At 34.2% G+C, this 27997-nt stretch overlaps 1 protein-coding gene across 1 annotated transcript; it reads left to right on the top strand.

Annotated features, from left to right (window-relative positions):
- The first annotated feature begins 1508 nt into the window (after positions 1–1508).
- LOC127729779 (uncharacterized) lies at positions 1509–27655 on the top strand. The gene is made up of 7 exons (XM_052237665.1): positions 1509–1552; positions 9642–12242; positions 14651–14794; positions 23472–23585; positions 24970–25123; positions 26477–26629; positions 27311–27655. Exons 1-7 carry the CDS (start codon positions 1526–1528, stop codon positions 27391–27393), a joined length of 3276 nt encoding a protein of 1091 aa, XP_052093625.1. The 5' UTR covers positions 1509–1525; the 3' UTR covers positions 27394–27655.
- The last annotated feature ends 342 nt before the right edge of the window (positions 27656–27997 follow it).

The following is a 27997-nucleotide window of genomic DNA, read 5'->3' as shown; positions in this document are numbered from 1 at the left end:
TGTGGCGTCATTTGGTCTTGTGGATATATATATATAGTTTTCTCATTGGAAATCATACCAGATCTTGTTATTTTTTATGTATATCATACAATCATTCTATATATCCAATAAAGTAGAGCCATTACTCAAAGTTTATATGAAACGAACATCATCACGAAAAATTTAACATTGATCACTGAACCATGAATTGAGGTCAAGATCAGGTCAACCCTGTCTTACACACATGTATACCTTGCAATGAATATTAATACCAAATACATATACGTCCTATTCTTAGCAAGCCGTTCTTATAGTTATTCAATTTTAAGATATCTTATTGATATAAGTTAATGAAATATATTATAAAGTAAATCAGATATCATATAAAGTATAAGAAATACTGTATTCTTTATGATATATCCTAATTGATTTAAAGTTCATAAGATGTTCTTTATACTCTATAAGATAGATCTTATGAACTTTATAAGACATCTTTTAAACAATACATAATCAAATGAATGTGACTGTGAAATCTTACAAAAATGGAAACACTACTAGTATTCTGTATTTTCTTAAAGTTCATGAGGGTGTGGATAGGGGTTACAGAATAGACATCTTTTAAACAATACATAATCAAATGAATGTGACTGTGAAATCTTACAAAAATGGAAACACTACTAGTATTCTGTATTTTCTTAAAGTTCACGAGGGTGTGGATGGGGGTTACAGAATAGAGAATAATGGATAAAAATAAAAGAATAGAGAAAATTGACCAAAAAATAAAAAATAGAGAATAATTAGGTGCTAAAATACAAATAATAGAGAACAATGGGCAAAATTTAAAGAATAGAGAAAAATGGCATAAAAAAATAAAGAATATAGAAATGAAAAACCACCTATCCAGACCCTCACTTATGTCTAGTAAAATAATCATGAGTGTGCTTTAACTTCCTGTTGCAATCCGTATGTGAACATTAAGGCTAACTTGGAAACTATGTTGTCTTATAAAGGGGGAAAACAATACAGGCTGGGCTTAAAGAAAATATGAAGACTGGAGTAAACTGAATATGCATATGACTTTGCGCATAACATACTTTAAATTTATTTTAAAAGAACTTTTAGCTTAGTATTTACTTGGGTCACCAATTTGTTCGTACACATAGCAAGCACGCTAAGTACAGCGAGATTAAGCATTGAATACAAGTTTACACTGTTTCATCTTGAAAAAAAAAGAAAATTCACCACGTACACTTTTCTTCTAGGGGTCATCTATTAAAAAAAAGAATAATTTCAATTAGTTAAAAACTCCAAACTGGCCATTTCGATTGACCTTTAACTTGTAACTGCATATAATAATTGTCATGTCTGTAGAACAACAACACATGGTTTATTCATTTAAATTTAATTAATTATATGCATGAGTGAAGCCATCAACAAAAACTAAATTTTAATGACAAAACTTCATTATCATTCAAGTCTAAATATATACATAACGTTTTCATAATTAATTACCTTAATTATATTTCTTTTCACATTATGATACAAGATGAGAACTAGGTTTATTTATATTTTGGTAAGTACTTCAAACTGTAAAGACGTTGTTTTTTTTAAGATGATTTTTTTTTCTTTTTACTCATATAGTAAACCAGTCTTTATGTGGAACTATTTTTGATGATATAACTATAAATGTGAGTATGCATTTTAATTCAAATCGTGCGTGTTGTCTCTTTCACGTCATCAATTGCGGTTTAATTACTGTTGGCATAAGTAATTTAATTGGCGTTGAGGAAACATGTAAGGTTATTGTTCGACACGAGTTTAAAAGAACGTTGTATTTTCGTTTATAAAAACAAAAATTCTCAGTTTCTGATGTTATTGTTAAAATATGGGGTTTTTAATATCTTCAATAATTGCAACAATCTATGATACATTAGACTAAAGAAATTAATTTCCGAACAATTTCCTTCGACCCTGAAATTAAATGTTTGTGTTTTGATAAATTTTCAGGCGTGTAAGTAATGAGTTTACGTTAAATTCCAAGTAAAGTTGACTTTGAAAGTTTTTTCTCTCCATACTTGGTTTTCGAAACTTTTGGCCCTGAACGTTCAAGGGCACCATTTTTACAACCACGTATTGCTCAACTTAAAAAAAAAAAGAATAAGGAAATGTGGAATACTATCCACCAGAGTTCAAATGACGTAGATTTATAGCAATTATAGGCTTTCGTATGGCCTTCGACAACGGGAAAACTCATACCGTATAGTCGGCTATATCTCACAAGCACACAACCCATGGCTGTAAAATATAAGGGCAGGAATCTGATGTTCAGTAGTTGTCGTTTGTTGATGTGGTTCATAAGTGTTTCTCGTTTCTCGTTTTTTATATATTAGACCGTTGGCTTTCCTGTTTGAATGGTTTTACACTAGTCATTTTTGGAGCCCTTTATAGCTTGCTGTTCGGTGTGAGCCAAGTGTCCGTGTTGAAGACCGTACTTTGACCTATAATGGTTTACTTTTACAAATTGTGACTTGGATGGAGAGTTGTCTCATTGGCACTCATGCCACATCTTCTTATATCTATACACCACAAGCACGAGGCATCAGATTTAACGTCCCCGTTCTGACCGGACGTGGCTACGTAATTATATATCCTGCATAACAAAACGGACGCCCATTATGGCAAGGACTTTATTGCCGGTCTGAAGGAGACCAAGAGTGACCATATTACTATTCCCAAGTCACCCTTTGGGTTCCTCAACGATGAATGGGCTCTTCTGTATGTATTTTAATTTTGGGTATACCTTACAGGAAATATCGATGTGCATTTGTTTGCTGATGCATAAAAAAGGATACTTGTATAAATGTGAATAATTGTTTTTACATACACTGCAGTCAGTGTGAAACCTCCATTTTCTATGTGCCAACTATGGTCAATTGCATATATAGATTGGAACGGTTGTAATTATATTTGATCGTTTTAGATGCTTATTTGAATAAATTCATTGTTTAATAAGATATGCAGCTTAGAATTTAAGACGGGACCTATTTTTACTGCAAATTTATGGTAATATGAATGGGCTGTACAATTGTGCCAACTATGGAGAAGGGTCATAGCAAAATCCATAATGGCTGTAGACTAGTGTACATGAAATAGTCCATAGCAAAAAAATCTATATCCTACATGACATTTTTTATCCATTCCCAGATATTCTATATGACTTTCTTTTTTTTCCTTTAACATAGGTCTTTTTTATTATTTAACCGAGACAAATTTGTGTTTATAAGTATTCTGTTTCACTGAGATTCGAAATTGCCATTAAATAAGTTTCCAATGACACAGATACCATGATACAGATAACTTTTTTTAAAATTTCCTGTTTTTAATACTCTTCAACTTAATGTTTGAGTTGGCCTTCGTATTGTTTTGGGTCATACACCACTGATGTGTCGTATGGCGACGCAACGCACATCTGGCGTACCCAATTATAAGCCTGGTATCTCTAATGAGTTTTTCACACAAACATCCTGTAGGATTTGTTACTTTTTATTTGCAAGGTCCAAAGATATTTAAGATCAAACTTTCATATGTATTTCATTAACCCGAAAGGTCAATGTAGGATAACAAAACATGCAGCCTGTTCGTCTAAAATTCACTAGAATTCCAACAAGCTAGGACAAGTTAACTTTTTTCGTGTTTGATTAATCATTCTCGGTTTTAGGCTTTTTAGCTCATCAAAGTAAAATAATAAAAGAACACTTCTTTTTGAAATGTTCAAAGGTATGTTCTTCATAAATCACATTTCTTCTGCCATGTTCAATACAAAAAAAAACAGGTTCTTTTTATATTTAACCTGATTATGATACATAATGTTTTGTTATAATGGTTATGTCAAAGAACGTTTCGTCCTTTTTCTAAAAAAAGTTCTTCGGAAGAGCTTCACAAATAATACATGATGGTCTTGAAGTATAGATTCTATAGGTACTGACGTTGTTTATCATCTTAATTACGTGTTATGGTGTTCTTTTATTTGTCTTTGTAAATTATTACCTTTACAGAAAAGCGCTTGAAATTATTTAACGTGTTGTTTTCATTTTTTACTGTTTAGTCCATTTTTTTGGTAATATCCCTTTGGCGTGGCTCGATACTTATACATCCCGTCATTGTGTTATTGTGGTATGGTAAATTTTTGTATTCTTGTCTTTCATTTTTTTCTTATGTGCATTGTCTATATGCCATTTTGTTTTTCTTTATTGACATATTTGTTTGTTATATAGTGATTAAGATGATAACACAATGTTGACTGCTCTACCCCTATTTTTGACATTTTTACCTATTTTGTCTTTTGGTTTTGCTTGACACATTGTTGTCAATATAATGTCATACAAGTGAGAGGTTTAGCTAGCTATAAAATCAAGTTCAATCCACCATTTTCTACATAAGGAAATGCCTGTACCAAGTCAGGAATATGACAGTTGTTTTCCATTCGTTTGATGTGCTTGAGCTTTTGATTTTGCCATTTATTAAGGTACTTTCCGTTTTGAAATTTCCTTTGAGTTCGGTATTTTTGTTAAATTACTTTTTTTTCATCATTACTTCACACCCTTTCCCCACAAAAAAAAACAGTTCGTCAAATTGTGTTTGTTTTGCAATTCTAGTATCTTTATCTTGAAATTTTGGCAATATTTGAAATTCTTACAGAAAAATGAAGGTAAATTTAAATTTTCGGTCTGTGATAAATCACCTCTTTCGTTCTTCTCCTTTTTTTCTTCTTTTTTTAAACCTTTTTTGAACGAAGACGAAGTTAAGTGAAATTTTATCACTGTGATTGCAATTTATAGGGCGTTTTTTCTTATGTTTTTTTTCCGTTTCGGATAATTATATAGAATAAAAAAACATTCTGAAAGAAGATAAAACATGTAATTACACATTATTTCTTTTTTTTTTTGGGGGGGGGGGGGGGGGATGGTAGGGAGGAAGGACATGTATTTCAGAAATCTGCCCTTTCATTCTAAAAGAATACAATTTAAGAATATTGCCATAATCAAAATCGATATTCGTTAATTTACTAAAAACATGGTTTCAGCTAAAATTTGAACACATCAGTTTGTGTGTGGAAATTTAATGCAAATGCAAGGAAAACTATTGATTTAATGATTTAATCGCGATAAATATTTGCTTTCCAAACTACATTCTAAGAGGTCGCTGAAAAGCGTAACAGAGATAGGTACTTCGAAAGCAGAAAAAATAAGTAAAATATTGATATATGAGGGTCTGAATGGGGGGGGGGGGGCTTTAATTTCTGTATTCATTAAATTTTTAGGGCATTTATCTTTATCTTTAAAAATAACGCTTATTCTGTAAAATTTTCATGAAAAAGAATTTACTATATTAATTTTTTATGATTTCTTTATTCTGTACATCGTTCATTTCTGTACACAGTATTGGATTACCTAATTTTTTTATATTCCACAGCAATTTTTTATTCTTTACATCCCATTATTCTCTATTATTTGCACTTTTTGTTCATTTTTCTCTAAGTAATTATGTTGGCTAATATTCCCTTATTTGTAAACCGCACCAAGATCCTCATATATGCTCATAGCTCCTTGGAAACTGAGATATATCATTTTTGAACAGACAAATGTCAACTTTTAACAGAGAAATGACAACTTTGAACAGAGAAATGATAAGTTTTAAGTGAGAAATGCCAATTTGAAACTGAGAAGTTACAATTTAGAAATGTCAAGTTAGAATTGACAAATTTTAACAACAGAATGTCCCTACCGGTCTTTCGTAAATCTGTTGATAACTTATTCGTATAGAACCTGCACTTACATACTAAAGATTGCATATTTTGGCGTTAATATTGATTCACTTATAGGGTCTTTGCATCGGCACTAAACACATTTATTTAAAAACCAGTTGTTGGCATGACACGGGTTATGTTCTTCTCATATATGTTATGATGGTATGATACTAAACCCCTAACGGGAAGGATTGTGCCTGATATTCATATGATGAAGACATAATCTTTCAATCAGTTTAATTGAAGTCTGGAGCTGGCATGTCAGTTAACTGCTAGTAGTCTGTTGTTATTTATGTATTATTGTCATTTTGTTTATTTTCTTTGGTTACATCTTCTGACATCAGACTCGGACTTCTCTTGAACTGAATTTTAATGTGCGTATTGTTATGCGTTTACTTTTCTACATTGGCTAGAGGTATAGGGGGAGGGTTGAGATCTCATAAACATGTTTAACCCGCCGCATTTTTGCGCCTGTCCCAAGTCAGGAGCCTGTAGCCTTTGTTAGTCTTGTATAATATTTAATTTTAGTTTCTTGTGTACAATTTGGAGTTTAGTATGGCGTTCATTATCACTGAACTAGTATATATATTTGTTTAGGGGCCAGCTGAAGGACGCCTCCGGGTGCTGGAATTTCTCGCTGCATTGAAGACCTGTTGGTGACCTTCTGCTGTTGTCTGTTCTATGGTCTGGTTGTTGTCTCTTTGACACATTCCCCATTTCCATTCTCAATTTTAAGTATGTACTATAGCCCTGATCTCTAGGTAAAAAGACACAGACATCATTATTAAAGTCGCGTCTATGTTTTATCTATATTTATCGTTTCCTTTTTTACAGGAAGTTTTGTCTAATGAGAAATACATGTAAATTTTCATCAAAGCATGACTTCTATGATAAAACATGTATATGTTTCAAACATTTGACACATATTTACCTTAACATGTGAATACAAAAAACGGATGTTTGTTTGTCATGAACACCACGCGTGACACTATTTACTTACCCTTTCAGATTTCTCGGGTTTACAATGTTTTTAGTTGGGTATTGTTAAAGTGGGGGTATACTGTTTTACCCCTGTCTGTCCATCCGTCAGCCCATCCATCCGTCAGTCCATCCGTCAGTCCGTCAATCCTTTCCATGAATATTTTTCGTCACATTTTTCTCAGGAACTACATTACAAGGATTTCTGAAATTTGTTTCCAGGGTTTATATAAGTCCGATATACCGTCTGATGCGTTTTCAGATTCATCACTCAACAACTTCCTGTTAACCTTATACTTTTAGCGGGCGGGGGTATCATTAGTGAGCAGTGAGACATTTCAAAATTATATATTTATTTCCCAATCAAATGCAAAATTCATGACAGCACGTACCTAATTCATAATGTGATTGGGTCAACGCTTTTAAGTCCGAATTAAACTACAAAAAGAAGCACCCAATTCTTAAATATTTTTCAATTTGTGTGTTTCTCTTGGATTCATAGTTTTTGGTTTCACGTCTGGTATCATCTAACATTGTTGATATTTTTTGCTTTTCAGTTCTTTTGGATCTTATGCCATTCATTTTACCCGTTGAAGATCCATTTTTTGGCAAACACACTTATAATTTATCTACGAATCAATCAGAATTACAGAAAGAAATTGATCTACAGACTATCTTTAATTTTTACGTAACATTAAACACTTACATTTGCAATGATTTTCTATTCAAAACTCTTTGTATTTTAACTGAAAGTGTATAGATATAAACTGTGAATATATATCCACATACATGTACAAAATTTAAGGAAAATGCCTTCTTTCCTGCAGTCACCAAGACCTTGTGAATTGTTACAGTTTTCATGTCCAGCTTTGGTCAAATGAACTTTCAATTACAATTATACTACTACATTTTTGTATTTCTTATATTCTAATAAATATCGAGTCCGCTGGTGCTTTAATTCCAAAAGAAGTTTAAGTTATTAACAAGTATAGAGCTTAAATATTTCTTTTCGTTTGCTAACGGACCTTTGTTTTCAATTTGTCCTCTGAAAACCACATGTTTCTTTTTCGCATTTTTTTACTATGCAGAAACCCATGGAATTTCAAAAGTGAAGATTGTTAAGTTAGCGAAATTTTTAAAGTTTTCAATACTTTCCTTTATTCTAAGAAATATAAACATTAGAAAATATTAAATCTTTTTTTTTAGATTATGACTATATACTTACTGTACGTGTTAACATTTATTATTTAAAGGTGAAAATGAAATCTATGTGCTGAGCAATCGATGGAAATAGAAAAGTTTTTCATAGTTACTGACCAAAAAATTGCCGCAAGATCTTGCATAAAGATTTGATTGACCTCCCAGTAACTGTGAAGATGATAAAACATTTCAGTTCATGATACATGAGTGTCTCATTTCTGTATACTTAAATTGCTTGACCATTTTCTATTATTTTTTATTTATTTTTTTTCCCATTATTCACTATTCCTTATTTTTCAGCACCCCATTATTCTCTATTTGGTTTGCTCTTTATTCTGTATTTTATGCCTATTATTCTCTATTCCATAAAACCCATCCAGACCCTCATACATGAGCAATTACTACTTCATATATTTACACTGTTTCCCTCCTTTCAAAATTATTCATATCATGTATTCATCAAGTAGCGATCTGATCTGTTTCTGAATATGATAATTTCTTCTGTACAAAATTATCTTATTATAAAGTGTTCGTAAACATAACATGTAATGATAATAATATATAATTATGGCCTTCATTAAAAGTAATATCCCAAACTAGAAAATGTTATGTATGTAGGACCGAGGTGGAATGCCCTTTTAAAAATTTAATAATTCTAACTTTATTAACTTTCGAATGAGGCCGTAATTGTATTATTATACTGAATTAGATATGAGATAATGCTACATTTGTTGCATGTTGCATGTTTTGTGTTTTTTGTCTTTTTGATATGGTCTATGTCTAAATCAGAACTGTAACCGAATCTTGTGGGCGCCGCCAATTTCACCAGATGACTGCTAGTTATTCATTGAAATTTAAAGGGCTTCTTTTTAATACGAGCACATTCTCAAACAGTTATTTTGCCTACACGCAGTTTCCCGAGGGAAAAGGGGCTGAATTTTACTATGTGCACATTCCCAAACAGTTATTTTGGAAAAAGTTTATTCTTGTTGATTATTTTATTAGTGGTTAACAATAGTATATAAACTATAATGATAAGACGAATGATGGACTTTTATGTAATATTGCCACCAGGAGAAGAAGAAAAACAAAATAACCAAAATTAGAAGTATCTATTTTCTATTTCATATTAAAACTATAAAAATAAGAAGATGTGGTATGATTGCCAATGAGACAACTCTCCACCAGAGACCAAATGACAAAGAAGTTAACAATTATAGGTCACCGTACGGCCTTCGACAATGAGCAAAACCCATACCGCATAGTCAGCTATATAAGGCACCGAAATGACAAATGTAAAACAATTCAAACGAGAAAACTAACAGCCTGATTTATGTACAAAACAATGAACGAAAGACAGATTTGATATACAGCAACAAACGATAACCACTGAATTACAGGCTACTGACTTGGGACAGGCACATACAGAATGGGCGGGGTTAAACATGTTTGCGGGCGTCCATCCCACCCTAACCTGGGACAGTGGTGTAACAGTGGTGTGACAGTATAGGTCCTTTGCTTGAGATTTGTAAAGAGCGTTTTGTTATTTTTGGGGTGACGGTTTAATAGACAACTTCCATTCTTTTCCATAGATTTGCTTAGTACGACCATATTTAGGCGCAATTGTATTTTTCCCACCTGAAGATAACATCCAAAAATGAAATAATTTTTATTTCAGATTATTGTTATTTCAAAAGCAACATCACAGTGGCCTAGATCATTTCAACAATCGTGGCCTACACATCCTCCTCAAACCGGACAACATCAACAGTGGAATAACCCATATTGGAATAATCCACACCAACAATGGAACCCAAATACAAGGGCATTTCATCCAGTTGCTCCTGTTACTACAACAGTTATAGTTCCAACAACAGAACCACCAGATAATCCACCAGTTATGGTTGTCCAAGCTTCACTACCTTCTACCCAATGGCAAAACCCAGGATGGTTTCCTCCTGCAAACCAATTTCAGAATGGATGGGGACAGCCAGCAGGTCAGATGCACCAGCCGACAACGGGACTTAATAGACCAATACAGATACAACGACAACACACGAGACAGACACTACCAAATCCTCAACAAGTTACCCAATGGGGACACCGACACCAACAGCAATCACAGTGGCAACAGCCTAGACCACGCCACAAATCCTTATGGGATACATCAAATCATCAGACATGGTATCAAACTACACAACAAACACCTGTGCATCGTCGTCCGTCATGGCCGCAACAAGGACAACAACCTAACAGGCAACACAGGAAGTCACAGGGTATCCAAATACGAAATGGAAATAATCAAAATCCCCATTTTAACTGGCAACCTCCTAATCACCAACGACCGACAGTGGTTCAAAGAGGCCAACCACAGCAACATAGACAACCACCATCGCAACAAAGACAACCACCTCCTCAAAGTCACCATGTGCAACCACAAAGATCACACATGAATGTTGACCAGAATCATCATCAGAGATTACCAGATACACAAACATATCATGAAACTAACGTTGTACATCAGAATGATCAACCTCATGGAAATCCTCAACATTATAATCCCCATGAATACAGAGGTACTACGACACAAACTCCTTACATAGAACAAAATGCTTTACAGTCACCGAGGTCAACAACAACAACTCATCCCGATATTCCACCGGAAAGAGATTATTACATTCAATCACAGCTAGGACCACCCGAGACGGTGACAAGCGATCCAAGTGTAAGGGTTCATAAATCTCTTACTAATGATGCTTTAAATCATCCACCAGTATGGCCAGTGGATCCGTATGAACATAAAACAACTACTGCAACCTATCACCATAATGCTGCCCAACATCCAGGTCAAGATCCGAGATATGACCCTTCTTCCAAAAAAAAATCGCAGACGGAACATTATAAAGAACAGCACAACCACCAGCCTCATCAACCATATAACCAAGAACCTTCTAAAACACATGCTATAACTGCTACTTCTGCCCCTGTCCACCCACCGCAGGATATAGGACAACCGTTGCCTGCACAGTCACTGCAAGATACAGGATCACAGTTGCCTCCTGACAGACAACACAAAAGAACACCATTATTTCGTTACCGTACAAACGAAAAAAAATCACCGCATTCTCATGGCCAACAAGATGATATTAGACCACCTTTGTCTGCGTATCCGCCACATGACGTAGAATTACAACCGACCCATCATCAACATGACAGGAGACCACCATTGCCTGCTAATTCGCCACATGACGTAGCATCACAACCGACCCATCAACAACATGCCACGAGACCACCATTTCCAACTTATCCGCCACATGGCGTAGGATCACAACCGACGCATCAGCAACATGACACGAGACCACCAATGCCTGCTCATCCACCACATGACGTAGGATCACAACCGACGCATCAGCAAGATGACATGGGACCACCAATGCTTGTTCATCCACCACATGACGTAGGATCACAACCGACGCATCAGCAACATTATATGGAACCACCAATGCCTGCTCATCCACCACATGACGTAAGTTCACATCCGACGCATCAGCAACATGACACGAGACCACCAATGCCTGCTCATTCACCACATGACGTAGGATCACATCCGACGCATCAGCAAGATGACATGGGACCACCAATGCCTGCTGATCCACCACATGACGTAGGATCACAACCGACGCACCAGCAACATGACATGGGACCACCAATGCCTGCTCATCCACCACATGATGTAAGACCACATCCGACCTATCAACAACATACCATGAGACCACCATTGCCTATTCATCCACCACATGATGTAAGACCACAACCGACCTATCAACAAAATACCATGAGACCACCATTGCCTACTCATCCACCACATGACGCAGGATCAAAACCGACCCATCATCAACATGCCATAAGACCATCATTTCCAAATCATCCTCCACATATTGTAGGATCACAACCGACGCATCAGCAACATAACATTGGACCACCATTACCTATTCACCCCCCTCAAAGCACAGCATCGCAATTTTCTCCTCATCATCAATATGAGACAGGACCACCATTACAGGCTCATCCATCACATGACATAGGACAACCATTACCTCCGCAGCTATCACATGAACTAGGTGCGCCGTTACCTACGCAAACACCACATGACACACGATCATTATTTGGACTCCCCCCACAACCACAGATACAACCTGGCGCATCTATTCAACACCAGACAATTGCTCCAATTCAATCTAAACAGGTTAAAACAGATGTGATCGTAACCCCTTCACGGGTGAGTAGCTCGTTATTTGATCTACAAGTATTTGTAATACTTATAAATGATTTTAACGTATATATCAGGGTTCAACGATTGTGAGTTAAAGTATGTAAATTTACTCCAGTTATTATTAGATATCTTACATAATAATCAAGAAATTACTTTAGAAATACGGAAAAACAGTGTTTGAAGAGACCTTTTTCGTGAGAATTGTATCAAGAGTTTCTGTATTTTCATACCATCACCATCAGAGGCTATGTTTATATCAGAAGTGATGATTTTTTTTCTATTTTTGCGTGTTTTAAACTCAATTTGAAAGTGTGTGGTATTTTTTTAAAAATTCTTTTCTATCCTTTCATAGTGGGGTTGCTTTTAAAATGGAATAGAATTATGAGACGATTTGGGTGTAAAAAAGTATAACAGAAATACCCAACTCCAAGGTAAATTCAAAAAAGAGGAAGTCCATAAAACTTAACAAAACCAAATGTTCGATTATATCAACCCAACCAAAGGAACGAATGGAAAAAAACTGTCATATTTTTGACTTGATACGGACATTTTCCGAAGAAAATTGTTGGTTAAACCTGGTTTTAAAGCTCGCTTAACCTTCCAATTATATGAGAATTGCTTATAGTTCCGTAATATTATATATGCCCGTCAATGAGACAGCGTGCCCTTCAGTTTATTGAAATAAACATCTTTTTATAAATTTTGACTTGGATGGAGAGTTGTCTCATTGGCACTCATACCACATCTTCTTATATCTATCTAGATTCCACCATACAATCTTCATCGATAAATCAGCATCATCGTCGTATTGTTATCTGCCAATTAAGCTTATCAAGCATCAGTCGGTCAACCGTAAGGTTGAATTCAACTTTATTATACCTTTTCTTACTTGTTAAACGTTGATGAATATCTGTGTCACATATTGTCCTGAATATGCATGCAATATTTGCCACTGGACGTTAAGCAACCAACAATCAATCAATCTGTGTCACACGTGACCATCTTGCGTTTCTTTTTGGTATATTCACCCTTTCTTTCCTAATTCATGATATTTTTCATGTCTTTGTAATGAGTAACCCTACGAATAACCACTTACCCATCTACAGCACCCGAAGTTGGGTTCAATTTATCGGGTTTCTGGATCATCCATGTGATAAGAAAAACAAATGAACTTGTTTTTTATAGAACAAAATTGGGTTGTAACTCCTTCAAACTTAGTAACTGACCTTAAACCATTTAGACTGATCTTCTTTTTATGTTTATTTTGCTTACACAAAAACCCTTTTCAATGAATTTAAACATGCCATTGAAAGTTGATTTATTAAATATTAACAAAGTAAACACCACTGTACTTCTTCATGTTCTCATACAAATGTGACTCGTTAGAACAAGAATAAACAATTTTCTGTTGTCCCTGTTCTTTGACAAGTATTCTTCATATTGTCACTGCAATACATAATCCGATGGCTCGATTGAGTTACTTGATTAAAGTTCAGTGGCAAACATCAAATGTATTCTCTGGATTCAAATAATCATAAAATGTCATTGCTGTATTAAAATTTCGTGTATGTAACGTGAAAGTGCCCAAATTGCACCTAATTTGACAGGTTTTTTCACAAACGTTTATCTATGATCCAGACAAAAGTTTCCAAAAACACATCAACTATGAGAGGAAAACAACAGAACGACAGAAACACTGTAGTGCAACAAAAACAAACACCAACATACATAGAAACGAACTATTTGATAATAACTGCCATATTCCTGACTTGGTACAGGACATTTTAAGAAAAAAATGACCGGTTGAACCTGGTTTTATGGCTAGCCAAACCTCCCGCTTATATGGAAAGGTCCAAACGATCCATGATTCTGTAATGAGGAGTACCCAAATTGCATCCATGCTTAAATTCACATCCGTAAAAATCGAATAACTGATGTTTTGTATTATTTCTCCAAATATTTAGAACAATTTGATAATAGTCCATGCTTAACATTATTTTTTTAAGAAATGGATACCAGTAACATATTTTAATTGCTCATCTTTAAAAGTTGACTTTATGTGAACGTCGCATGGCGACGTTTCCGTAGATTTGACTTTTTCCAGTGAATACTTCACCTCTTGATATATGTACTGTGAACGTTTTGTGTATGTTTAAATATATTTAGCCATGTTGAAAGACGTGCATAATGTCAATTCATAAAATACAAATTGTTTTAGTCTCTAAGAAAACTTAATATTTATGCTGCTATTTTTGCTAAATGGGTGCAATATGGGTACTCGGTGCAATTTGGGTACTGTAACGTTTTATTGCTTCTCCCCCTTTGGTCAAAAACACCAAAACATATTTGATAAAAGTCATTACAGAAACGCGCCTCCTTAGTTTTGTTATTTGTATTATACTTTTATATTTCAGTTGAAGTATGGAGTAACACATCCTGATGGCTCTGTCACAGAAGAAGCTTATACCCTTGTGGCTTCTCGTGTTCAGCGTATAGTGTCATATACAACCGATTTCCTCCGCTTAATGACATCTTACATCTTGTTTGATAGAAACAGGGTAATATTGACTTATTATAGATATATTTATGATGTTCTTTCTATTAACAATAACAATCCCAACTTTTCTGATTGGGTTCCATTAATATTTTCTTCAGAAGTAGAAATTAAAGAAACAACAGACACGGCTTCTTCCGCATCATTTTTAGACTTTACCTCGAATTTAATATTAGCGGTCATCTCAGTACCAGAATCTATAATAAACGAGACGATTTGGATTTTGGAATTATAAATTTCCCCCTCCTAAGGAGCAATATACCAACATCACCTGCATATAGGATATACATTTTCCAACTCATTCGGTATTCAAGAGCTTGCAGCTGCTACTCAGATTTTATAAACGTCACCAGTGTCTGAGCAAAAAGTTGATGAACCAGGGTTATGTCAAAGGACGTCTTGTCCTTTTTCTAAACAAAAGTACATCGGCAAATACCAAGACCTTGTTGATAAATATTCCGTATCAACTTCACAAATAATACTTGAAGTATAGATTCTAAGTATTGACTTTTTAATCATCTTAATTACGTGTGATAGTAATTCTTTTTATTTGTCTTTGTATATTTTAAACCTTTATACTTTGTAGTTCATTTTTTGTAATATCCTTTTGGCGCGACTCGGTATTTATACATCCCGCCATTGTGTTATTTTGCTATGGTCATTTCTTGTTTTCTTGTCTTTCATTTTTGCTTACGTGCTTTGTCTTTAGAGTATCTTCATGCCTTTTTGTTTTTAATTGTTGGCATAGTTGTTTGTGTTTATATTGATTAAGATTATAACACAAAGTTGACTGCTGTACCCAATTTTTGACAGTTTTACCTATTATGTCTGTTTGTTTTGCTCACCCATTGTTGTCAATATAATGGAATTCTAATTTAACTCGTTCTCTTTAAAAATAACTATAAAAATGTAAAATCTGAAATAAATCTTTTTTAGAATGCTAAGCTTGTTTAACAATATGTCTATCTTTTCCAAGTAAAGGTTAAAGGTATTTATTTAAATGTATTATACATACTTTGCATTAATTTTAGCGTTTCCGAATTTTGAACAGAATGGTTGCAAAGGTTGAACAACTAGGGGACATTTTAGCGCAAACATTATATCCCATTTTAGCGCAGGATTAATCTGTTCACCTGTATTTGCGATAGCCTATTTTAGCGCAAACTTACTTGGTTGAATAATACTCACCATACTAAAATCATGAACAGTAATTTATGCTGGCCTAATATTTAAGTTGTTTGCATTTACACTTTGGTTCATCATGGAAATAAATGTTGTTGGAACAAACAGAGGAAAGGAAAGTATAATATGTGATGGCTACCTTAATAGGATAAACAGAATATCTGACCGAATACTATGTAACTGAAGATTCTATGATTCCCTAAGCTATGGGCAGAATTTCCATGTAATTCAAAGCGAACGAGTAATAGTCCAGAGTCGTTCCATGGCCATTATAATGAGCAATTTTATAGTTGTCAACCAGCATTTACGTTTTCTGGATACTATCATCAAATTGCAACCAACAACATATTTCAAAATTAGAAGTATAGATGAATGTGCACCTCAATCTAGACAAGATAAAGACAAGGAACAGTTCCTACTGCAATATTATGAGCAGTAATGGACAGGGGGGGGGGGGGGGGTATATCAAGAGCCCATGACGTACGTTCTCTATGATATAAATTCCAGGCTAAAACGGACTTGTAACATTTGTGTTGACTTATTAGACTTTCATTGCTGTATTGAAATTGACATGATATTTTCTATATTGTGCTTTATTGATGCTAAAATGGGCATTACTTAAAACCTTGTTCCATAGATATAAAGATTTGGTTTTGAAGTTTGGTTGTACCTTTAGAAAACTTATTTCAAACGGGAAAGCACATCCTCATTTTTACGGAGATGTTGTTTACCGTGCCCGGGAATTTAGAAACGATCCTGGTAAACTTAGCAATCCTTTAAATAAACTTATTCTAAAATGTTACCAATCCAACACTGTAATTAGATCCTTGGATATTGTTTTTATTTGTATTAATATTGATTTTGTTATCAGTAAATTAAAAGCAATCTAGATATTATTGTTATATACATATGCACTTTCGTGGATCTACAATATGTCGATACCTTATCTTGGCATTGCACAAGGTCAAGTTTTTCTTTTACTGTTTATGACGTCTTTACACTAAATCCATTGGATGTTGGATGTGTACTGATTGATAATCTAGTCTTATTGATGCATGATTGTTTTTATTAGTTGTCATTTGCTTTGAACTAGCTGTCAGTAACTGCTAGTACTCTCAGATCTGTACTTAGTGTCTTTTTGTTGTATGGATGTACAAGTACCCGGCCACGTCCACTCTGTGTTTTTGTTAGATGTATCTCTATTTGTACCCATCTGATGAGTTTAGCCTTTTTCAACTGATTTTTATAGTTCGTTCTTACGTTGTACTGTTACACCACTGTCCCAGGTTAGGGGAGGGTTGGGATCCCGCTAACATGTTTAACCCCGACACATTCTGTATGTATGTGCCTGTCCCAAGTCAGGAGCCTGTAATTCAGTAGTTGTCGTTTGTTGCTATGTAAAATATTTGTTTTCGTTCATTTTTTTGTACATTAATTAGGCCGTTAGTTTTCTCGTTTGAATTGTTTTACATTTGTCATTTCGGGGCCTATTATAGCTGACTATGCGGTATGGGCTTTGCTCGTTGTTGAAGGCCGTACGGTGACCTATAGTTGCTAATTTCTGTGTTAATTGGTTTCTTGTGAAGAGTTGTCTCATTGGCAATCATACCACATCTTCTTTTTTATATTGATAATTTAACTTTTCGCTTATATGGGTTAAAAATCTTGCGCTAAAATTTCCTGTCAATGCGCTAAAATGTTCTCCGCCGGGTTGCAATGAGTATAAATTATTTTTAGTACGCTCCATTAGTTGCCAAATATACGGTTTTGTTTCGCCTGCGACTGATGTCACAAAATGTGAGAGGTAGAGATGCGGATCTGGTGGTTGCGTTGGCGGTACATGTCCGTGTGTTAGGATTCGTCTGACCTTCAGCTGATTGTCCACCAAAATTCAGTGAAGAACACATTACCTTATTACTTTAAAGATAAAACTACACTTGTGATTTCATATACCTATACCAAACCTATTGCATCAAAGATTTTCAACCACGAGAGGGTATAGAGACTTTTACCCTCATTGATGTAAAATCCAAACAACCCGATATTTTATTCATCGTCCTCATACAAATATAGTCCTGCTGGCAGGGTTTATAAAGTATTACCCGGGCGGGACAACCAGGGTAGGAAAACCAGGTTTTTCCCGTGATGGGCAATACTCCAAGAAATGAGTTATACTGGGCAATATTGGACAATATGATTTTTTAAGTCTATTTTTACACAGAATAGTAAAGACATGTTGTAGTTTCATAGTTTTATAGCTAAATATATATACAGTTTTTTACAGATAACCATTGAGAGTAAATTTTAAAACTATGTCTTTCTCTTCTCCAATAAATCTATGTAGGCGCAGTACAATAAAGTTTTGCACATTTTTTAATACCTTGTTTATAACCAAGCTTTGTTTCAATAATCCGAACTGTGAATAGAATGCATTTTAGTGCAGTGTTGAAGTGAATTGTAAATTTTGATTGATATACATTCATATTGCTAAATAAACACCCTAAGGGGACATGTCAAGAACACTTGTCAAAACAAAAAAGGCTGATTACTATTATATAAACAAACATGTGTGATAATCTAAATAATTACTTATTAATTAGTGATGTACATGTAAGTATGCAATGAACAACAATTATTTATAGGTTAGACAATACTTGGTCATGTTTTATGAAGATTTAAAGCCCAAGGCGTAGCCGAGGGTTTAAAATCTTCATAAAACATGACCAAGTATTGTCTGACCAATTTAGAACATATTCACACCTTCGAGTGACATAACAAAATATGCCTCTCATTGTAAAAATTAAATTTTGATATTAGCTCACTTTAAATATTGCCTTGGTTAGTAAAAGGGATGTAAATCATTTAAATGGCCATTTCAATTAATGGAATGAAAGAGCAATGAGATAGGTTTGTGATAACAAAAAGGATAAATTATTCAAAAATGGAGACGTCTTCTGCTTCAGGTACAATTTAATCTGATATATTTAAAATTCCTTCATTTTAAAAAGAACACAATGTTATATAAATATTCTTTTCTTAAATTGTATAATTTTTGATAATGAAAAAACTTCATCAATCAATTTTGATTTACAATCGTTTCAACATCGGATGCTTATTTTTTATTGATGAATATATTGAGTTTTTTTTCCAAAACTTTCTTTTTTATTAACAGCCATTGATTCTTAAACATTGGTTTTCAGGTCTTGTTTAAAAATTAGATTAAATACTAAATGTTTTTTACCTAAACCTTTCCCCCCTTTTCATTTCTTTTTTTTTGGGGGGGGGGGGGGGGGGTCTTTATATTCACCATTAAATAACATTTACAATGTTCTCCTGATTTCATTTATAATAATTAGGCAAATAACAGTACTCATGATTTTTTTGCTCTTTTCCTTTGGAAATTGCCTTGGGGGAGTAGTACACCTCATTAGAGCAGTTTTTAAGAGTTCACTTTCATAATTATCTACAATCAAAAGTCATTCATGTATAGCATTTTATAGTGCATGGAAAGCCACGTACTATGAAAATTAGAAGGAAAAAACTGACTTTTCATTGGACGAGAAGGGGTGAGTATGTTCTAATGAAAAGTCATTTCCAAGCTAATACATTTAATTAATTGTTTATTCTTAATATTAGTTATATATATTTTTTTTTTAATTGAATTCTTTGACCTCATGTTTGACCAGCTTAGACTGAATGGCAATTCAATAGATTTTTAAGAGGATTATAGACATAATAGAGAAATATTTTCCCATGTGTTTATTTTTCTTTGTGTATGTCTTAGAGCTGCTGGACCAATATTTTCTCAGATTTATACATTTTATGATACATTTGTAAGAGTCTCAAACAAGCGAACTTATAAATTATATGTATATCTTTAATGTATTGCATCTGTGATAAATCAATGAATCCTCAGTAAGATTCAGGCCAGTGTTTTCAAATTACCCAGTATTGCCCAGTATTACCCGGTAAAACCCGGGTTTTACCAGTATTTCCGAGTGGGCTGGGCAATACTCATAAAACCCGGATCTTTGCCACCCTGCCCGCTGGTCATCTTATACTTGGCTACCTTTCCATCGTAAATAATGAACAACTTAGACGGTTGTTAGCCAAATGCCCGAAATACCAAGTACCCAAGCCCATCAACTAGAAAAGAACTTTTGATATTTACTGATGGATACAGATGAGGAATATGCCAGACAGTCAGATTAAATGAAACTATATTGACACTTTATCTGAATGGATCAAAGCTGTTCGGTCACACATTCCAAAGCGCATTCAAAATCTACGATGTACAAGGAGCTCATTGGGTTTTAACCCTATCAAGAAGCCCGATATTGTGGATGCTATATTTTTTTTATATAACAAATATGTTTGGTAAAGTTTGCTAACTAGACGTACAGTATAGCACGCCGCGCAATTGTAACGTCACTATCATTGACGTAATTCCTTTGGCATTCTCTATTCATGCACAAAACTAACAAGGCGTTTTTTTTCTTAAGTTCATGCCATACTAAGAGATATTGGTATCAAAACCAGATGAAATAATGGAAGTGAAGTTAAAAGCCAAACGAGCAGGATATAGAGATGCAGTTAAGAAACTCCGGAGGAAATTTGAGGAAATTCGGTAAAGTTCCGTTGGTGATTATGAGGAAATTTTAACGTCACTTGAAACTGTTACACAGAAGAATAGAAAGAAAATACAGGACTCAGATGTGTATATGTTCAATTCAGAATTCAAACTTCGGCAATTTACAAAATCAGCAAAGTCTTGCAAAACTCAGTGTTCACCCGCAAATGAATCAATTTCATCAAATTTGAACCCTCATGCCGAAAGTTTAATACCGTTTAAACACAATCAGTATTATCTACATGTATCATCCAACCCTCAACAGCAGCAAACCACCAATCTACACATACCACAAATTCACGCTCGTCGTCTACAACAAACAGCGAGTATCACAAGCTACTAAACGCTGTGCGATTCGCTACTGATACCTTTTTAAATAATATGAAATCGTTTTCAAAATCAACGTTCGGAAAACCAATAAAGTCAGTTTTTGAGAATAAATTTTACTTTAAGACATGATATTTTGTCACGAATTGCACAAAAATCACAACCATAGATGCACGTATAGCTGTAATAAAAAGACAGAGGATATGTTTGTAAATGTCTCTATCGTCAAAAATTAGCTGACTGCAAATCTACGAGTCAAGTCATGTAAGATATTCAACAAACGCCATCATATATGTATATGTATTAAGAAAAACAAGGTGGACGAATCGTATAAACATGTTGATAAAGATCACTGTAATATTGTATTATACTCTTACTTCGAACCACGGAAAACTTCAAATGTTATATTGAAAACCACTGTCGCTAGCGTGAGCCTTCGGAATTCAGTCAACGGATGCTAATATTTTGTAAGACGAAGGCGTCCAGGGTCATTCGTCACAGAAGCATTCATCTAAAAAATATATAATGGGTATCAACGGCACCTTTCTTGATTCGGAAGAAAAACAGAGAGGTAAGGGATATGCAATCCACAACGATGTATATACAAGCTGATGATGGAGAAAACATTGCGCTCGAGGTACTTAGCATACCTGAAATGGCACTGCCTCTGCAAACGCACATGAAATCAGTAGGGAGTATGAGACATTTGCGTGGGTTGAGATTAACACACCGAATTACCGAAGATGACATGTTTGATAATAATTTACTTATTGGGGCAGATTTTTACTGGAGTATAGTTGGAGATACAATCATGGACCGACTGCAGTAGAATCCAAATTTGGATATTTGCTTTCTGGACTAACGACAAGTATAAGAGGATCAAACGAAAATTCAATATTGATAGTTGTTGTGTCTCATCAAACAGGAACGTAATCTTACAAAGTGTTTTTGGAAATCGAGTCCTTGGTATAGAAGGAAAGAAAACAAATACAGGATAAAATCATAAATGATACCAGGCTTATAATCTTGTACGCCAGACGCGTTTTTCGTCCAGATTGGACGAATTTCAAATGATGTATGAAAACTCATTAGTGTTATTGCTTGACAACAAGTATGTCACCAAGCTACCTTGAAAAACCAACCATCTGCCATTACCGACAAACAAAGCAGTTGCCTTGCGAAGGAATGTAAGTAGACGGCTTAGTAAAGAACCTCAATTGTTATAGAAGTATGGAGAAATCATTGAAGAACAGGAAAAGCGAGGGTTTATCGAGAAAGTCGGCACAAAGATTTAGTCAAACCAAATACCAAGTTACATTATCTCCCTCATCATTCATTAACGAAAGCAACTACACCTATCAAGATCGTGTGTGATTGTAGTTGTAGGCAAACATCGGACACCGCCCGATTAATGTACCTTCTATGTTGAATGATGTGACCGCAATACTTTAAGATTCCGCATTAATAAATTCGCCGTATGGTAAAGTAATTCAACAGACCTAAGCAGTTGTGTTACAACTGATAGGTTCAAGTCTGTATTATTTGAAGCCACTTGCTCAACCTTTATATAGGATGCTGTTATACTAGTATCAAAACGCATCAACAACCATCAGACAGAATTTACTGACAGTTTTACGAAAGATTTGTACGTAGACAATATTAGCTATTTTTAATTTCGAAGATGAATTGTCACAATATCATAACGTTATTCGCTCGTTAATTATTTGCAGACAGTGGATTCAATTTACTCTCGTGGGCAGTAAATAACTAGCTATTAAAAGAATTTGCAGACTCTGAAAAAAGTTCTCGACATAGCACAGGTATTTAAGATTTTAGGCTTGCATTGGAAAACAGATTATGATACATTAAAGTATGCTGAAAATTACCTAGACATGAAACATATCTCATCATGAAACGCAAAGTACTAATTAAGTGAATCGTCCACGATTGATGGTCCACTTGGGATCATCTGTCCAGTTACCGTAGGATGTAAAATAGTTATGTAAAAACTTTTGGACGAAAATATGAATTGGGACGAGCCATTGCCTGTTTATATAAGCACTAAATGGATTGTTATCAGAAGAGATATAAACGAAGCGACAAAGCCGTTATTATCCATCGTCATTACCTAAACAAATGATCGGCTTCGAACAGAGACACTGCGATAATGCATTTATGAATGTTAGCATGAAAACTTAGGGAGCTTCTGCATGTCTCATTTCGGAAGGACATAATTCACTTCTAATGACAAGAAATCGAGTAACACTTTAAAACAGCTAACAATACCAAGACTAGAACCAATGGCTGCAGTAATTAGAAGTCGTTTATCTCACATTTTGACTCACATTAATGCTAACCGTGTCATATTATGGAGCGATAGCCAAATTGTGTTGAGTTGGTTGAGTTCAAAGAAGATTTTAAATTAATTGGTTTGTATTAATATCTTTATTAATCTCTCTCTGTCTGTTTCAATCCTTGTATCTATTATGAGTTTATTTGTATCATATGAACATCTGACATCTAAAAGCATTTTATATTTCAGAGGACATTTGGGATGCGGTCAAAACGTATTCGGGATATCTGTTATGCGGGTATGCTTGATAAAGATTTGGTGGATTCTTATAAAGTTGTAGTCAATAAAACAAAGCAAGTTGTCGTAAGTTTCAGAAAAATACATGAAATGATTGGTATAGAATTATTTTTTAATTCTTGGTTTCTAAGCCCTTGAGAAAAATGCATGTAAAATATATCAAATGTAAGAGTAATATTGATACTATTTACCCATAAAGCGATGCTTATGGTATGTCCAAATAATAATGATAAAGATGATAATGATGATGTGTTTAACGCCCAGTGGAAAATATTGCATGAGAACTTGTTTTTGTGAAATGGATATGAACCCTGAGTTGTAATAGACCGAAACAATGAGATTGGTGTCTAACGTGCTAGTTCAAAAGGTAACAGTAAGCAAGATATACGGTATGTTCACCTACCTGGGCACATTATTTTCACTCCGAGCCAACCATTCTTTGTTCTTTCTTCAAAATGTCATATGCTTTAGCTAAGAAGCAGTGAATACCCATATTCTATTCTTTGATTTGACCTGGAGGCGGATCGAACCTGGCATTCGAGTGTATGACTAAAACTGTTTATTCTTGTTCATATCTGTATGATCAGACTATTTTTTGAATGAGGAATATGTTAAATCTTTTAATTCAAATCACAAAAAAATATTCACATTGAAGAGTTTCTGTAACAAAAAAAACTTTCAAGGAATTTAAAAAAAAAATAAACATTACACCAATAGGCGTTATTAGTTTTGATAACGAGCAGGTATTTAACAAGGCAAACAATGCACTATCGGTAGTTTGAATTAAAGCAACAATAGCGTACCGATGTTTAAACCTCATCAACCTATTACGAAGACATCAGTCAAGGTAGCAAAAGAAAACTGGTGGAATTGCATAAACTCCAGAAGGAGCGAGACCGACTCTGTCGACAGGATAAGCGTCTCATGCTATGCATGCATCAACAGTCATGCGAATCCACACTCAGTCATAACGTTACACTCGTGAATAGGAAACAATCGGTAAAATACAGACCAGACTCTCTGATAACTAAATATCTAAGACTGCGAAAACATGTCGCTAAAGAGTTGATATACATGTCGTATCGATCAACCAATTCCTGATGGTGACCGCAAACTTATGTAGCGTCGATTTCAGTCTGCATTTTTTTATTTTTTTTTTTGTGTAATGAGCACACTGCTGTTAAACACATAAATATTATGAACACTGTTGTGCGTTTAAGACAAAAGACAGGTTAAACTTTCGATGTCTAATTGTTGGTCATACAAGCTATTTCATACATAAAGAAACAATCGCAGTATATCAGACTCATGTCAATCGTAACTGGAATTTCTTCTTTTAAAATCTAATTTCCTAGCTCATTTATAAGAATTTCACTTTTCGTTTAAAAAGTGATAAGTTTCCTGAAGAACAAACGATTAACCATATAAAAACTTTAATTTGTATTTACAGTATCCTCATATAGAAGGAGTTTCTAAGGTATTTTTCTACAAAGAGGAGGAACAGATTTTATTTAGTGATGTGTTACGAGAAGCGGGTCATTACGTGGCTGGTTCATGTGGACGTGATCCTTTTATATTTAGAATTTCAAGATTAAAAAATCCTGGTAAGTTATGCTCATACTTGTTGTGCTTAGTTTATTAAAATTTAATTCAAAGTTACATAGTGTCCAAGATATGATGCAGAATACGTCATTCGAAAATGTTTTTCTCCCTTGTGGAACTCTAGTTCCAAAAATAAGAAATATTGAGGAATAATAAAAGCCCGACACTTTAAAGGATAGTAAACCATCGTACTTGGGAGGATATCAAAATTCTAATTACGAAAATATAAACACACTGACTTCCGGGCTTGTGATACCCCTGATGACTTAAAGTCCGACGGCAGAAGATCTAATGGTACTGTTACAACGTAACGTACTTTTAATAGTCAAACATGATGCATATGTGGTTGCAGTCACTAATTTCCAGTCACCTCCTTAATTATCACTAAACATAACTTTCTCACCTGTCGATAGGTGAGTTTGATGAAAAGTGTAATGAGAGGCACGTACTTTTGAAATAAATTCATTATAAGTATTAAACACTTTATGCATAATGAAATAAGAGGCTTTAATAGTTTACCGTTGAAGTCTCAAAAATCCATTAAAAATATACAAATCAATGTAAAAGAAAAACTGTGGGAATCACATGACCTCTTGAGCGAGACTGTGTGCTCCGACAGGATCAGCGTCTCCTGCTCTGCATGCTCATCCTCTACATGTGAATTAGCTTCCAGTACAAAAATTGATTACATATTTCATTTGAGCATTAAGTTGTCCGAGTAGTTTTACATTTTACGTTAGGTTCTTAACAACCTAGAGTAAAATGTAGCTTGTAAAGTAATTTCACAATTAATGTTTTATTGAATTTTTCTCAAAATTTATTTTAACCTGTGTTTTTAGAGCACATATAGACTGAAGGTAACATGATTTTCAGTCGGTTAGTTATAAAATAACATTATACCAAATTTAATTTCACAGCTATCAATATTAAACTGTTATTTTACCAATACAAAAGCACTGACTGCAGTGATATCATCATATACTCGCAGTTGTAAATACCTATAATCAATGATTGAGCCTTCAGTGTAAACAAGGAGACGATTGCCTCCACCAGAGACCGAACGACGAGGATATAGAATTGGATTGATTGTTGATTGGGTGGTCTGTGGGGGACTTGTTGCAAGACAAAACATATTTATTTTCTAATGTCGTGAATATGCATGAAATACTTGCCACTGAACATTAAGGAAACAACGGTCAATCAATACATTCTAACCACACTTTCTGCTTTTAACCACTTTAAAAGCAAGTTATACCCAACCAATTATCTTGAAATATTTGTTTTTATTTTTATGTACTTAAAATGAAATCTAAATTGGTAAAATATCCAAAAGGTCAAGCAATATTTCTTTTCAGATATACATGTAGGGAATAAACTGATACCAGGTCAGGCGTGTCCATTTGGTCCACCATATCGCCAAGATTACTACAGTGTTGTTCGCTGTATTAATGCAGCATGTCCACAAGGTTATAGCTGTAACACACATTATGACGTGTGCTGTCCTGACAGTAAGTTGTCATTTTAATGAAGGAGGAACACGTAGCACATTTTCTCTTTTATTGATTCTTTAATCAATTTGATATTATATGACTACAAAATGGAGCTAAAACTCTCATTGCCCTGCAAGTTTAATACGGCTTCCATCAACGGATATATATATATATCAAACACACAAAATCGTAATGATCTTTGATTTGATATAGAGCATACATGTACCACATAAAAACGAACAAAAGGCAGTGTATACATCATAGATTTTCGAGACATGCAAGACGCTTTGAAAAGGGTTTACAGAATAGAGAATAATGGGCAAAATGTACAGAAATATCACAAAAAAAATAAAAAATAGAGAAAAATGGTTAGAAAAGTAAAGAATGCAGAATGATGGGGTGTTAAAATATAAATAATACAGAATAATGGACAGAAAATGTAAAGATTAGAGAATAATGGACATAAAATATAAAGAATAGAGAAAAATGACCTAAAAAATTTACGAGTACAGAAATGAAGTAACCCCATCCAGACCCTCGAGTAACAGTATCAAGAACAATATTTATATAAGTTACAATGTCGTTATTTTTATTTTTCTTTGTTGCCCAAAGATAAACAACTTAAATTAAATCTATATGTTAATGTTTTGCATGAAATTACCAAAAAAAAATATATAAAAACTTTCATTATCATTTTAGTGCCAGTGTCTACAAATTGCTATTCGTTTTCCATTGGTCAAATTTGTGTGATGTATACGCCAGGCAGGAGGATAGTAGATTAAAGGATAACAGGGAAAAATTCATACAATAAATTGAATGAATTAAAATATTAGCAGTTTAGATAATTCTGGGTGTGCGGTATTAAACGATCTCTAAGGGACTACTTTGACACTTTTGTGATGCGGTAAACATAATCTTGTGTTAAATTATTTCTTTATAATTTGTTCAGTGCTCGTATATATGTTATGGACTATGTGTTTACCTGTAAAATTAGGTTTGTGTAGGAATAAATTATGAAAAAAGTATTACAAAAATACCGAACTCCAAGGTAAATTAAAAAAAGAAGCAGTTTATAAACTTCCTTGTTCCGTTTTATACAAATATCGCAGCAAATCATGAGAAAGCAGCACCATTTTTTTTCCATGTTTGACTTTTAACTGTATATAGATACCAATTGGTTAGCTTTATAACTTGTTTATAAGTATGTTGGGAATAGAGTGTCAAGTGTGTGCGCTTCTCACAATAACTCGATCCATGTATTTAATATTTTGGTGGATAATTGTATCTAATGACAGTTGTTATTTAAACTTGACAACATTAGGCCATTTCACAATGGCGCGGTGTTTAGCTGAGATCCGATTTAGGTGGGTTTATTTCAAACTTTGC

This window comes from Mytilus californianus, unplaced genomic scaffold (genome assembly GCF_021869535.1).
Source record: "Mytilus californianus isolate M0D057914Y unplaced genomic scaffold, xbMytCali1.0.p SCAF_2, whole genome shotgun sequence".
Taxonomy (NCBI): Eukaryota; Metazoa; Mollusca; class Bivalvia; order Mytilida; family Mytilidae; genus Mytilus; species Mytilus californianus.
Note: the sequence above shows the minus strand (reverse complement) of the source record. Positions and strands in the feature narration are given on the sequence as shown.

Excerpts from the sequence above, each read along its gene's own strand:
- LOC127729779 (XM_052237665.1), top strand. The coding sequence starts at position 1,526 with ATGAGAACTAGGTTTATTTATATTTTG. Across the intron at positions 1,553-9,641 it reads CTAGGTTTATTTATATTTTG|ATTATTGTTATTTCAAAAGC; the intron begins GTAAGTACTTCA and ends TTTTTATTTCAG. Across the intron at positions 12,243-14,650 it reads TGATCGTAACCCCTTCACGG|TTGAAGTATGGAGTAACACA; the intron begins GTGAGTAGCTCG and ends TTTATATTTCAG.